General features: G+C 42.7%; 1 protein-coding gene across 3 annotated transcripts in view; it reads right to left on the bottom strand.

Moving 5' to 3' along the window:
* The window catches only part of MAP4K1 (mitogen-activated protein kinase kinase kinase kinase 1), a 108,983-nt gene that overhangs the window by 66,492 nt on the left and 28,866 nt on the right, over positions 1 to 13,625 (bottom strand). For 2 of the 3 annotated variants that reach the window (XM_063431254.1, XM_063431255.1), the window contains exon 1: positions 2,139 to 2,248. The exons of the other annotated variant lie outside the window; for it this stretch is intronic. In XM_063431254.1, the coding sequence (XP_063287324.1) occupies positions 2,139 to 2,246 (108 nt within the window). In that variant the 5' untranslated portion in view covers positions 2,247 to 2,248. Of the gene's footprint in view, positions 1 to 2,138; positions 2,249 to 13,625 lie in introns of those variants that run through there. 3 annotated transcript variants of the gene reach the window in all.

The raw sequence follows: 13,625 nt of genomic DNA, 5'->3' as shown, positions 1-13,625 counted from the left end.
TTATTAATGTACATACCTAGGCTCAGTGCAAGATCCTGGGCTACCAACCATGACACTTCCGTCCTAACCACATCTCTCGACACACCAACACAATCCTACACATGATACCTACAACAACATTTCTGTACATCTTAATACTGTCTGTATAACATACATTAACAATTTAGCTTACATTATAGCATTACAAAGAGCTCATGTCACCTCACAACCCCGCAACAATAGCCTTTTCTCTAATTCCTCCTCTCTGGTCACCTTGTTCAGGCAGCTACGTCTTCTCATATAGCGTGCCTTCTACTACATCCAGTCACCCAGGTAAAAAAACTCCATGGTTAGCAATCACAACTCACTATTTGTACCTTGTGTGAACCTGGACACCAGATACCTGCAAGATTCGGAAAAGGCCAAGTACAGATAGAGAAAGCAGCATGAGGAGACCATCAGAGAGTCAATAGAGCATGGAGCACTGGGGAACCATCAGAAGAGCGATAGAGCAGGGAGCATGAGGGGACTATCACAGGATCAGTAGGGCAGGGAGCATGAGGGCACCATCCGAGGATCAGTAGTGCAGGGAGCATGAGGGCACCATCAGAGGATCAGTAAGGCAGGGAGAATTAAGGCACCATCAGAAGAGCGATAGAGCAGGGAGCATGAGGGGACTATCACAGGATCAGTAGGGCAGGGAGCATGAGGGCACCATCACAGGATCAGTAGTGCAGGGAGCATGAGGGCACCATCAGAAGATCAGTAGGACAGGGAGAATTAAGGCACCATCAGAGGATCAGTAGGGCAGGGAGAATTAAGGCACCATCAGAAGATCAGTAGTGCAGGGAGAATTAAGGCACCATCAGAGGATCAGTAGGGCAGGGAGAATTAAGGCACCATCCTCTGATGGTGCCTTAATTCTCCCTGCCCTACTGATCCTCTGATCAGTAGGGCAGGGAGCATGAGGGGACCATCAGAGGATCAGTAGGGCAGGGAGAATTAATGCACCATCAGAGGATCAGTAGGGCAGGTAGCATGAGGGGACCATCAGAGGATCAACATTGCATGGAGCATACAGGGGACCACCAGAAGATTGTTTTGGCATGGGGGGGAGGGGGAGAGGTAATCAAAATGTTGATATGGCATGGGAGGACCATCAGAATGTTGATATGGCATGGGGGAGGGCTATCAGAAGATCAGTGTGGCATGTCTCATGGGTGGGCCATCAGAGGATCAATAGAACATGGAACATAAGGAATCCATCAGATAATTTATACAGCAGAGAACATGAAACATGAGAACAGAGAGGACAGAGAGCATGGAGGACATGACCGTCGCAGCTGATGAGGCAGAAAGTAGAGTGAACTGGATGTTTATTGGATTGATACATCAGGGAGCATGGTGGCCTGCTAGTATGTGGTAAGAAGCATGAGGGACAGAGAGGCCAGGTGATAGATGGGGCAGAATAGAGAGGTTATGATGTCTAATACTATCCTTCCCTTTTTGTGTCATTTTACCCCACTCCCTCTAGCATGTAAGCTCATTGAGCAGGCCCTCAACCCCTCAGTCCCTGTGTGTCCAACTTGTCTGGTTACAACTACATGTCTGTTCGTCCACCCATTGTAAAGCGCTGCGGAATTTGATGGCGCTCTATAAATATAATAATAATAATAATAATGATGCTGTGACATCATTCAGACAAACATATCAGTTGCAGCCCTATGGACAATACAAGCATACTAACATGGAGTGACTGCACACTCCTACTCACATTGATTGAATAGTATACTCATACTAATATGATGTGTCTGACACATGCTTACCAATATGCAGTGAGTGTACACTCGTACACACCACATGCTATGTTGGAATCTATGTTACTGGAAGACACTTCTGTTAATTGAATGTCCACCTTGCTCACAGAGTGTCAACCTTACTCACTGAGTGGCAAACGTGTTCAGTGAGTGTCAGCTTTACTCACAGAGTGTCAACCTTGCTCACAGAGTGGCAAACGTGTTCAGTGAGTGTCAGCCTTATGGAGTGTCAAACTTGCTCACTGAGTGTCAGTCACTGATGCTTCAGTCTTACTCCAAAGTTAACCATTTCCATGGTTGACACAGTAATTCCTCCTCTGAATCCCACTACCCCAAGCTTACCTTGTAAACCTCCCCATAGCTGCCATTCCCCAGGCGCTGGAGTAGCTCATAGTCATCTTGGGGGTCCCTGCTGGAAATCTCCAATGCCAGGCGACCCTGGGCATCCATCCTCCAGCCTGTCTGTGAGCGAATGAGTGTCAGCTCAGAGTGTGAAAAATTGCTGCCTCTACACCCCTCCCTCCCCAGTATGTTTTTATAGCTCGCTCTCATTTCCTGAGAGTGAGCCACAGAGCATGTACATACACATAGCATGTCAATAGTGTGAGCGAGCACTCTGTGTCTGGCTTACGCTAACACACACAGTAATAAACACACTATATTTACACACAATACACACACAGCATGTCAATACTGTGAGCGAGCACTCTGTGTCTGGCTTACGCTAACACACAGTAATAAACACACTATATATACAATACACACACAGCATGTCAATAGTGTGAGCGAGCACTCTGTGTCTGGCTTACGCTAACACACAGTAATAAACACACTATATATACAATACACACATAGCATGTCAATAGTGTGAGCGAGCACTCTGTGTCTGGCTTACGCTAACACACAGTAATAAACACACTATATATACAATACACACACAGCATGTCAATAGTGTGAGCGAGCACTCGGTGTCTGGCTTACGCTAACACACACAGTGATAAACACTATATATACACACACAGCATGTCAATATTGTGAGCGAGCACTCTGTCTGCTCACACTAACGCACAGTAATAAACACAATATATATATATATATATCTATATATATATATATATATATATATATACACACAAGCATGTCAATAGTGTGAGCGAGCACTCTGTGTCTGGCTCACACTAACACACAAAGTAATAAACACACACTATATATACACACAGCATGTCAAAAGTGTAAGCAAACACTTTGTCTGGTTAACACAGACAGACACACGTACACAGACAAACAGACACACTATGCCAACTATGCCATTGTCAACCCCCCAAATAGTGGCATTTCTGCAATTTCTTAGCCAGCCCCAATTAAAAGTAAAAAAAAACAACAACAAAAAAACTCTTCTTCCACATCCACACTATTATTAATTATTAAAATAATATCTGTGTAAAAAAAAAAAAAGTTATACTTGCCATCTGAAGTCTTCTTTCTTTCCTTTTCTCCAGCCCCAAAAAAGGCCAAATTCAAATCCAAAATTCCCAACAAAACTAATAAAAAACTAATAATTTCAAAAAGAAAAATGTAAAAACTTGAGACAAATCCAAAAACGTGAATTAATAAAATTTTAAAGAATAAAACACCACAGTTATCTCTCTTTATAATGGCATTCTCCTCTATGAGAGTTATGTCAGCTATTACACGGCAAGCAAATTTCCCCCACGCTATTCAATGTCAGTTTGAGCGTCTTGATTAATTGGCCTCTAAGCCAACCAGAGTCAGAGATTTGGGGAAAATTGGCAGATTCTCATAGTGTTGGGGTAAACAACAACATTAGCTTAATGAAGCAGTTTTGGTGTATAGATCATAGTAGTGGCAGTCTCACTGCTCAATTCTGTGCCATTCAGGAGTTAAATCACTTTGTTTATGCAGCCCTAGTCACACCTCCCGGCATGTGACTTACACAGCCTTCGTAAACACTTCCTGCAAAGAATGATCTAATGTTTATACTTTCTGTATTGCAAATTCTGTCTAATTTAGAATGTATTACCTCCTGTATGTGATTAAAGTTCAATTTACAGAGGAAGAGATAAAAACTTTTAAAGTAAGTTAACATCTAATTAAAAAAGGAAACAGTTTGGTTTAATGCAGGCTGTGTCAGTCATAGCTATTGGAGGTGTGGCTAGGGCTGCATAAACAGAAGTTAACTCCTAAATGACATAGAATTGAGCAATGCGGCTTTAGAGGCTTGGTCTATACACCAAAACTGCTTCATTGAGCTAAAGTTGTTTTGGTGACTATAGTGTCCCTTTAAGAAAAGATTTCTCTTTCCTATCCGGCAGCTGAAGTGGCTGCAATGTTACTTCATATATCACACGTTGCTATGGCAACAATGAAAATGTTCTCCTGCATGAAGTAACACTGTATCCCAGACTGCTCCACCCCCCACCCTTTCCAAATTTATATTGCCATAGCAACATGTTTATTCACAACGCTACCTCAACGAGTGGAGAACTCCAATTGGATTTAGTTTTAAAGATTTCCAAAAGAAACAGGCTATAAGCGTACAGTGGCCACGTTGTAACCCAGGGGAGGCCACGTTGTAACCAAAAGGAGGCCACGTTGTAACCCAAGAGAGGCCACGTTTTAACCCGGGGGGGGGGGGGAGGCACGTTTTAACCAAAGGGAGGTCACGTTTTAACTCGGGGGAGGCCACGTTGTAACCCAAGGGAGGCCTTGTTATAACCAAAGGGTGGCCATGTTTTAAGCCAGGGTGGCCCCGTTTTAACCCGGGGGAGGCCACATTTTAACCCGGGGGAGGCCACGTTTTAACCCGGCGGAGGCCACGTTTTAACCCGGCGGAGGCCATGTTTTGTGGTTTATTGGCTAAACCTTCAATTATAATGAACAGTAAATTCTCCATGTCAGATCTAGTCACGGCTCAGTTAATTTAACCTGAATTTTGCTGTTCTGTGTTCAGTTCTCTACAATTGGGAGTTATGTGAATAAATGACGTTATTTATGGCAGGAAGTGCCGTGGGTGTTACTTAACATGGCAGAGACGCATGGAGTAATGCTCAGCACAGACAGCACCAACACAGCTCCCCGTGCTCGTCAGGGGCCCCAAACTGCAGCATTACTGGACACCCCTGGCTATAGAGAACGCTATGTCTCTGGCTAGAGATCCAAGCTGTCAAAGTATTTACACAAAGCGTTTCCTCTGCGGTGAGGAAGCTCTGAGCAGCCACATCACAAACCATAACCTTTAAAGAGCTGGAGCTGTGACCCTCTATACTGCAATTACAGTTATTATAACAGAATATCTGCCCTTTACAGATACATAGTAACATATAGCCCGGCCAAAACTGCAGACTAACCCCTAAATAACTGCAAGGTGCACAATTCATGGGGAACATTCTCACTCTTTGTGGATCAAGGCCCTCCCACTGCGTGATATTGTAAATTCACCCATTTAACATTACAATGCTGGTAAACATGGCGGGTGCTTGGATGGAGCAGGGAGGGGGGAAGGTTTGCCCCTTCCTGGAAAATCAATCTTCATCACTCTCTCCGATGCCCCCCACCTCCCCCACATTGAGCACCAGATCCCTGCTGCACTCCATACTTCCTCCAACATTGGGGAACTGGAAACCATGACTGGGGAAACCAGGGCGATGGGTGTAATGGCGCAATCTACGTCAGTGGTGTTGCACAGTGGCCAGAAAGGGAAGGGGGTTCACAGCTAAGATAACGGTTGATGGAGTCCTTGAGGGCTGTGCTGCCTTGCTAGGTTTTTCCAGGTGGGACTCGGTATGGCCACCAATACATATGTTAATTATGGCGCATATTATTATTACAATTTATCAACTCAACGTGTTGGTGGGCAGGGCATGAAGAGCGCTGCCCCTTAGTGAAGCAGGAGTTATGAGTTCTGTTCTTAGGTGAAGCAGGGTACATTTTTATTCAGATTGTGGGAGAGAGATAATAGGGTCAAACAGGCCTACAATAAAGCTATGGAATGGGGAGATTTGGCTATGTATCAATAAAGAAAGGGGGGTGCAGAAATCACAGAGAATAGTCATTCGAGATGCGTATAAGTGAATAAAACACTGACGTAAACAAACCAAAGATATGGAGCAACGCTGGTAAAACTAACCGTGGTATACTGGGCAAGACATAATTTATATATAAACACACACATGTTCAGGTTGTAATAGGTGTTACAATGACAAGGATGTAGAGATTAAAGATAAATCAATTAAAATGTACACAGGTAGGTAAAATCCAATGAAATGATAAAGTGTTTCTTACAGCAGCGGATGAGCTGTAGGAGATCGGAGCTGTGATCTGGGCAGGGTAAGGGGATTTAACCCAGACTTGCTGATGGCATTAAATCAGCTGTATGATATCTGAGCTCTGATCTGGGCAGGGTAAGGGGATTTAACCCAGACTTGCTGATGGCAGTGAATCAGCTGTAGGAGATCGGAGCTCGGTTCGGATCTGGGCAGGGTAAGGGGTTTTAACCCAGACTTGCTGATGGCAGTGAATCAGCTGTATGATATCTTAGCTCTGATCTGGGCAGGGTAAGGGGATTTAACCCAGACTTGCTGATGGCAGTGAATCAGCTGTAGGATATCTGAGCTCTGATCTGGGCAGGGTAAGGGGTTTTAACTCTGACTTGCTAATGGCAGTGAATCAGCTGTTGCAGTAAGTGAATGGCTCACACTGCAAGACAGCATTTTTCATGCAGTGCTCAATAGCTGATGAATATTTTTATGCTCTTTGATAATAAATGTTTTCCAATTAATGGGTGTAAAAAGTCAGCTCATTGAGGTCAGCTGGGCATTCAATGCAGGCAAAGCAAGTGACTTATCCGGACCTGCATGCAGCAATTGACTGGTTAATATCTGCATAATGATTGATTGATCTGTACGATATAAACCCGATCTGTATGATCTTATCATTTGTTCTTGAGAGCCCCCTCACCCAACACCCTCAGCATAACCCCTCCTCAACTCAGAAGGAACCTAATCTCTATTCACCTCCAGCAACTCTCAGCTGGCGTCAGTTCTGAGCTCTCATCCATCTCTCATGTCCCTTTTTGGCCATCTCCTTGTATAAGGCTACCCTCACATCTGGAATTCATTAATCTCCCTCCTGCCCTGTGCTAATTCTACACCATCCACGTATATGTCATGTCCAGGGAAACAGGATTACCTGGAAAGTGTATTGGAAGGTATGGAATCGGGACGGGTGGGCGACCCTTTAAAAAGGCATCACTAGTGGCGCGAATTGACTCACTATCAACATGCTGCAGGGGCCAATCCACCGGCCCCCAACCTGTAGGACCATGCAGCTGACGTGCTCTCTGCATGGTCCTAGTGCCTGCTTCACTGTGCAAATATGTTTAATGATGCTTTTACACAATGCTGCCTGACAGTCTAATGCTGCGCTTGCGCAGTGCTGCCTGACAGTCTAATGCTGCGCTTTGCAGTGCTGCCTGACAGTCGAATGCTGTGCTTGCCTACCTGGCTGAGTTTGTCCCACCCTCCCTGGGTTTTGGCCGTAGCCGAGTTTCCCGCTTTGGCACAGCGGGGGATAGGGAGCTCTAGGAGAGGAAATAGGCTCCCCATTAGGAAAGTTATGTTAATGGTTATTGGTAAGTTGGTAGGTTTCGAGTCCTGTTGGTGGCTCAGAACCTGGTGGGGTAGTGGTATCTGGGTATACCCCTACCATGGTTAATTTATAATAAATGATTGGCACTTTAAGTGATGTTTATGTTGGTATAATGTTATATATTTATATATATATATATATATGTATATATATATAGCTAATTTGGAGAAATTCTTAAATTCTGCTACCGTCACAACTTGACTTTTTCTTCTAGAGTTTTACAACTTAATTTTCAGTAGTTTTAGTGTTTAGTGAATAACGCCCATTCTGTCCTATTGGTCTCTCTCTGCAAACCACAACTCATAAATCCACATTCCATTAGACAGAGAAAGAGACACACACACACACAGTGTGAACTAGTCTCTAACATATATATAACTGGCCACGAACGAACTCACACACACACGACTAGTCACTTAAGCAAACCTAGATATACACAACTTGTCACTTACACATCCCTAATTATATGTACACATATTCCTTGCTAGTAACTTTCAGTACAAAGGCATAATTAGCCACATACATAACTCCCCACCCCATTCCTGACTAATTGTCCCCCCCGATCAGTCCATCTACAGATCTCTACCTTAGAACAGATGATTGAATTTTATTCTGTAGATAAATAGCCAATGATTTCCATACTAATCGTCTTCGTAATCCTCATTTAGAAACCTTCCCTAAAACGCTCTCACTGTTTTATATTTAAAAAATTTTTTTTTTTTTTATTTGGCCGGCGTGAATGACCGTTTGATACATAGATTCCAGTCCTGGAGACAGACACCCCACCTTGCTGTAATTGTTATAGTATAATTTAGAAATAAACAAAGATGTTTAAATGTCTATCTGTTCCTGTCCAAATTTGAGATGATTATATTGCGTAAACGCAGAAGTAATTCAGACTGACACACGGAGTTCAGGTTAAAATAACTTCGAGGAAATTTATTGGCATCTGAGGAAAGAGCGGGCTCGCAGGCCCTTTTAAGGGGAATTTTGCATCATCATTGATTATCGAGATATCAGTAAATAAACATCATTAATTGGATTAATTGTTAAGTGTCTGTCAGTGTCCACCCATCAATATGATTAATTGGCTCAAAAACTAAGTGGTTAGCTAGGTGTCCTCCCACCGAGAGGTGGTATTGTTCTGGACACGGGTTTGGACGGATGGCTCAAGAGTCATCTTTCCCAGCACGAGGCTTACTCGGTGGAAAGGGGGGCTTGAGCGTCATTTTACGTAGTTAGTGATGTCAGTCTCGTGATCAGGTGCAAGGTTCTTTTATGAATAGAACATTTCATTAGTACAGTGTTCTCATGGCCTTCAGATTATACTATGTTGCAAATTACAGGAGATTCAGCAATTCCGGGGTTAGTCATGTCTTTATAGAAAATACAGTCTCTATTCATTATACTAAATGCTGTTAGGAAATTCTGTCATGTAATGTGGACAAAATGGAGGGTCTGTCATAATGTGAGGTTATGTGAGATTAAAATGGAGTTAGTACAATAATTCAATACAGGTTTAATAAAGATTTTTAATAATTCTACATCATATTCATCTCTCACACTAAACAAAGAGATTTGTCAAGGTGAACATTAGCGCCTGCCACATACCCATCTCCAAAGCAATTTCCCCAAAAACTATATTTAAAAGTTGACAGCAGGTGATTATTAAAAAACGTCCAATTGAGGAAAGTGCTAGCTGGCAAACGCGTCTCAGAGGGGAGAGCCCAAAGACTTTTTATCGTTTTTATAGTAAATCATTGTTTTTATTGTGCTACCTTTACACTAATAAATTCCGTTTTATACTTTAGAGGTTTTCAGTCCTGTGACATCCTGTATCATCTGGGTCTTGTATTCAAGGAGGGCAATGTCTCAATGATAAGCACATTTGCGATTTTACCTATAGCCAAGTTTTGGAAGGCTCTGTTCAAGATGAGCAGTCTACTGTCTCCTTTTTTAAACCGTCTCGCACTTGATTTACTACACTAGATACCATACTGTTGTGTTTTCATTGAGTTCCTCATGATAGAAGATTGAAGAGGCCTAGTGTCACCTCAGTAGACATCTGCCAACGTGATCTGAGCCGATCCACCTTAGACCCTACACTGTGTGAATATTTCCACCTTACTTCCCTCTCATTGTTTATTGTCCTTAGAGAATTCCATATATATGTTTTCATTTTTGTTTTATTTGAGCGCTCTAGAGTCTATACCAAAGAGGGGTAAGTGTGTTTTTTGCATATGTTTAGTGCTCCACTTATTTTACTGGTGTTGGCTGTTGATACCTTGTCATTCAGTGTTGTGTTTCTTATACTTAAAGGGACACTATAGCTACCAGCTTATTGTATTTGTTCTGGTGAGTAGAATCATTACCGTCAGGCTTTTTGCTGTAAACACTGTCTTTTCAGAGAAAATGCAGTGTTTATATTACAGCCTAGGGATACCTCCACTGGCCACTCCTTAGATGGCCACTTGAGGTGCTTTTTGTGGCAGTGCTGCACAGTGAGCAGCACTGACATTCAGGGTCTTCACCCTCTGCATGGAGACACTAAACTTTCCTCATAGAGATGCGTTGATTTAATTCATCTATACGAGGAGATGCTGATTGGCCAGGGCTGTGTTTGACTTGTGCTGGCTCTGCCCCTGATCTGCCTCCTTGACAGTCTCAGCCAATCCTATGGGAAGCATTGTGATTGGCTCAGACCACCACTTTTGATGATGTCATCAGACAGCAGGTAGGTCAAACGCAGACAGGGGCAGAGCCAGCAGCTGCAGACTTGAATACAAGTAAGATTTTACTATATTTAGGAAGACAAGAGGGGAACCAGCGAGCTAGATGGTGGTTTTAACCCTATAGGGTCAGGAATACAGGTTTGTGTCCCTGACCCTATAGTGTTCCTTTAATGTTAGCAAATTTTATTTAAAGAAGGACATTATTTAAATAAAAGAACCACTTAGCCCATCAAGTCTCTTAGCAAAACGAGTCAAGGTTTGATCCCCTTCAATAAAAACATTAGCACACTCTGTGCCATATCTGATCTATAATCTCCTGCGATAACTGTCTCCAAGTACGATGAAGAAAAAGGGGAAGCCGGACACTGAGTACTTTAACTTGACAGATGACTAATCCAGATGACCAAAAATAACAGGAACTGCCATGTGACACCTAAAGCCACTGAGTAAAGCAGTCACCACACAGCGGTGTGACAATGTTTGAGCCCCGTGAAGCATTTGGTGGCATCTCCTGCTGTGGGTATCTGGAGACGGCCCAGAATGCAGGTAGAATGAACCAAGAACGCACTGAGCATGTAGAGCCACAACTCAAGTTGTGACTTTAGCTGGTTTGCAAAATTGACCAAAATCAGTTATTTTATCCTAAAGGTTAACATGCCAATTTCAATACAGTACGAGTGGACAAAATAAGCTTTAACCAATAATCAGGTATTAAGAAAACTGGAAATTTCTGCAGGATACCGAGTGATGGACTGCAGGGGCAAGCTGGAGAAACAAGTATCTGGCAGGTCCACTAGCAGGAACACTGGAGAGCAGAGACCAAATGGAAGCAGGGACCCATAGAGACCCATCGGATGGAAACCATGCACTCCATGATCAATAGTAAATACTCCACATACTCCACGATCCACAACACATACTCCAAGATCAGTAGCAAATACTCCATGTACTTCACGATCCATAGCACATACCCCATTATCCATAGTATATACTCCATTTATTCCACGATCCACAACACATACTCCAAGATCAGTAGCACATACTCCATGTACCTCCTGATCCATAGCACATACTCCATGTACCTCCTGATCCATAGCACATACTCCATGTACCTCCTGATCCATAGCACATACTCCATGTACCTCCTGATCCATAGCACATACTCCATGTACCTCCTGATCCATAGCACATACTCCATGTACCTCCTGATCCATAGCACATACTCCATGTACCTCCTGATCCATAGCACATATTCCATGTACCTCCTGATCCATAGCACATATTCCATGTACCTCCTGATCCATAGCACATACTCCATGTACCTCCTGATCCATAGCACATACTCCATGTACCTCCTGATCCATAGCACATATTCCATGTACCTCCTGATCCATAGCACATATTCCATGTACCTCCTGATCCATAGCACATAATCCATGTACCTCCTGATCCGATTGCACATACTCCATGTACCTCCTGATCCATAGCACATACTCCATGTACCTCCTGATCCATAGCACATACTCCATGTACCTCCTGATCCATAGCACATACTCCATGTACCTCCTGATCCATAGCACATACTCCATGTACCTCCTGATCCATAGCACATACTCCATGTACCTCCTGATCCATAGCACATACTCCATGTACCTCCTGATCCATAGCACATATTCCATGTACCTCCTGATCCATAGCACATACTCCATGTACCTCCTGATCCATAGCACATACTCCATGTACCTCCTGATCCATAGCACATACTCCATGTACCTCCTGATCCATAGCACATACTCCATGTACCTCCTGATCCATAGCACATACTCCATGTACCTCCTGATCCATAGCACATATTCCATGTACCTCCTGATCCATAGCACATACTCCATGTACCTCCTGATCCATAGCACATACTCCATGTACCCCCTGATCCATAGCACATATTCCATGTAGCCCCTGATCCATTGCACATATTCCATGTAGCCCCTGATCCATAGCACATACTCCACGTACCTTCTGATCCATAGCACATATTCCATGTGCCTTCTGATCCATAGCACATACTCCATGTACCTCCTGATCCATAGCACATACTCCATGTACCCCCTGATCCATAGCACATATTCCATGTACTCTATGATCCATAATACTTACTCCATGATCAATAGCATGTACCCCATGACCCATATGATGGACTCTTATGTTCCCCATGAGCCCTATGGATGGAGAGTCAATAAATCCTCTGCACAGCTTCATTCACTAAACTGGGAATTGTTAGGGAATTGTATTTGCCAAAACAGCTAAATTAGAAACATCATTGACAAGGAAAAGTTTTCCAGTTTGGTTCTTCTGGCTTATAATAAACCATTTCTAGACGAATTTCCACATTTTCGTGACGGGGAACTGTCCGGCAAAAGGCATCTCTTTAGGAAGGCTTGTCAGATGTGGTTAATGTCCTTGTGTCCCCCACACGTCATACAGGTACGCTATGTATCAACCACTTCTTACCTCTATGTGTCTTCCTCTTTATTTTTACCCCAATTCGACAGATTTTTTCGGTTTGTCATTTACTTCCCGGTTTATTATCCCATTTAATATTGTAAAATGCTGTACATTATGTTGGCACTTCATAAATGTTCATAATAAATAAATGAAAAACGAGCAGAAAATTTTAGGCAAGAATTTGCTGACGCAATTTTTGTTTTCAGCTCACTATAATTCTCTGTTTAATGGATAAACGCTAAAGTAACACAAGCTGAGAAGCAACTCTTATACATGAAGCAAATCTTCAATAAGATTCCATTTAGAATGCAGGAGGAAAACCTTGGAACCGGGTTTATGGAATGCCGGAGCTAAGATTGAATAGGGCAGAATAGACTGTTTGTGCAGAGTCAACTATAAACTACGGCAACAGCTCCCTCCAGAGGACTTACTGGATACTGCACCCAAAATACCAAAATAAAACAAAGATTAAAGGTTTTCCTATATTTGACAAGAATTCAAGTATTGTGCTTCGCTCAAAATTAAAATCTCAAATTGGAGAAACTTGAAAATAACAACAGGTAGGACATCACCAGATCCCCATCCAATCCAAACATAGAACCATTAACAGCCACATTCACATTCCACCTTACTCTTTTGTTTGAAATAAAATGATTTGACTGAACATGGAAGCTAAAGAAATATTTTTGAAAATTAAGTACGTCTCAACACCTCCCCCACCCCACCTCTACAATATAAACAATTAATGAGAATGAGTAATGTCTACAAGAAGGATAGAAGGATCAAATCGAGAATCAAATTTAAAAGCGGAGATCAGCCAATTCCCACAGTACAAATTCCTTGCACATTTATATATTATCTATAAGCTTATTCATAAACTTCCCAGGGGTAAACAGTCATTATAGCATGGCTATAATAAAAATAAGAA

Source organism: Pelobates fuscus, chromosome 9 (assembly GCF_036172605.1).
Source record: "Pelobates fuscus isolate aPelFus1 chromosome 9, aPelFus1.pri, whole genome shotgun sequence".
In the NCBI taxonomy this organism is placed as follows: Eukaryota; Metazoa; Chordata; class Amphibia; order Anura; family Pelobatidae; genus Pelobates; species Pelobates fuscus.
Note: the sequence above shows the minus strand (reverse complement) of the source record. Positions and strands in the feature narration are given on the sequence as shown.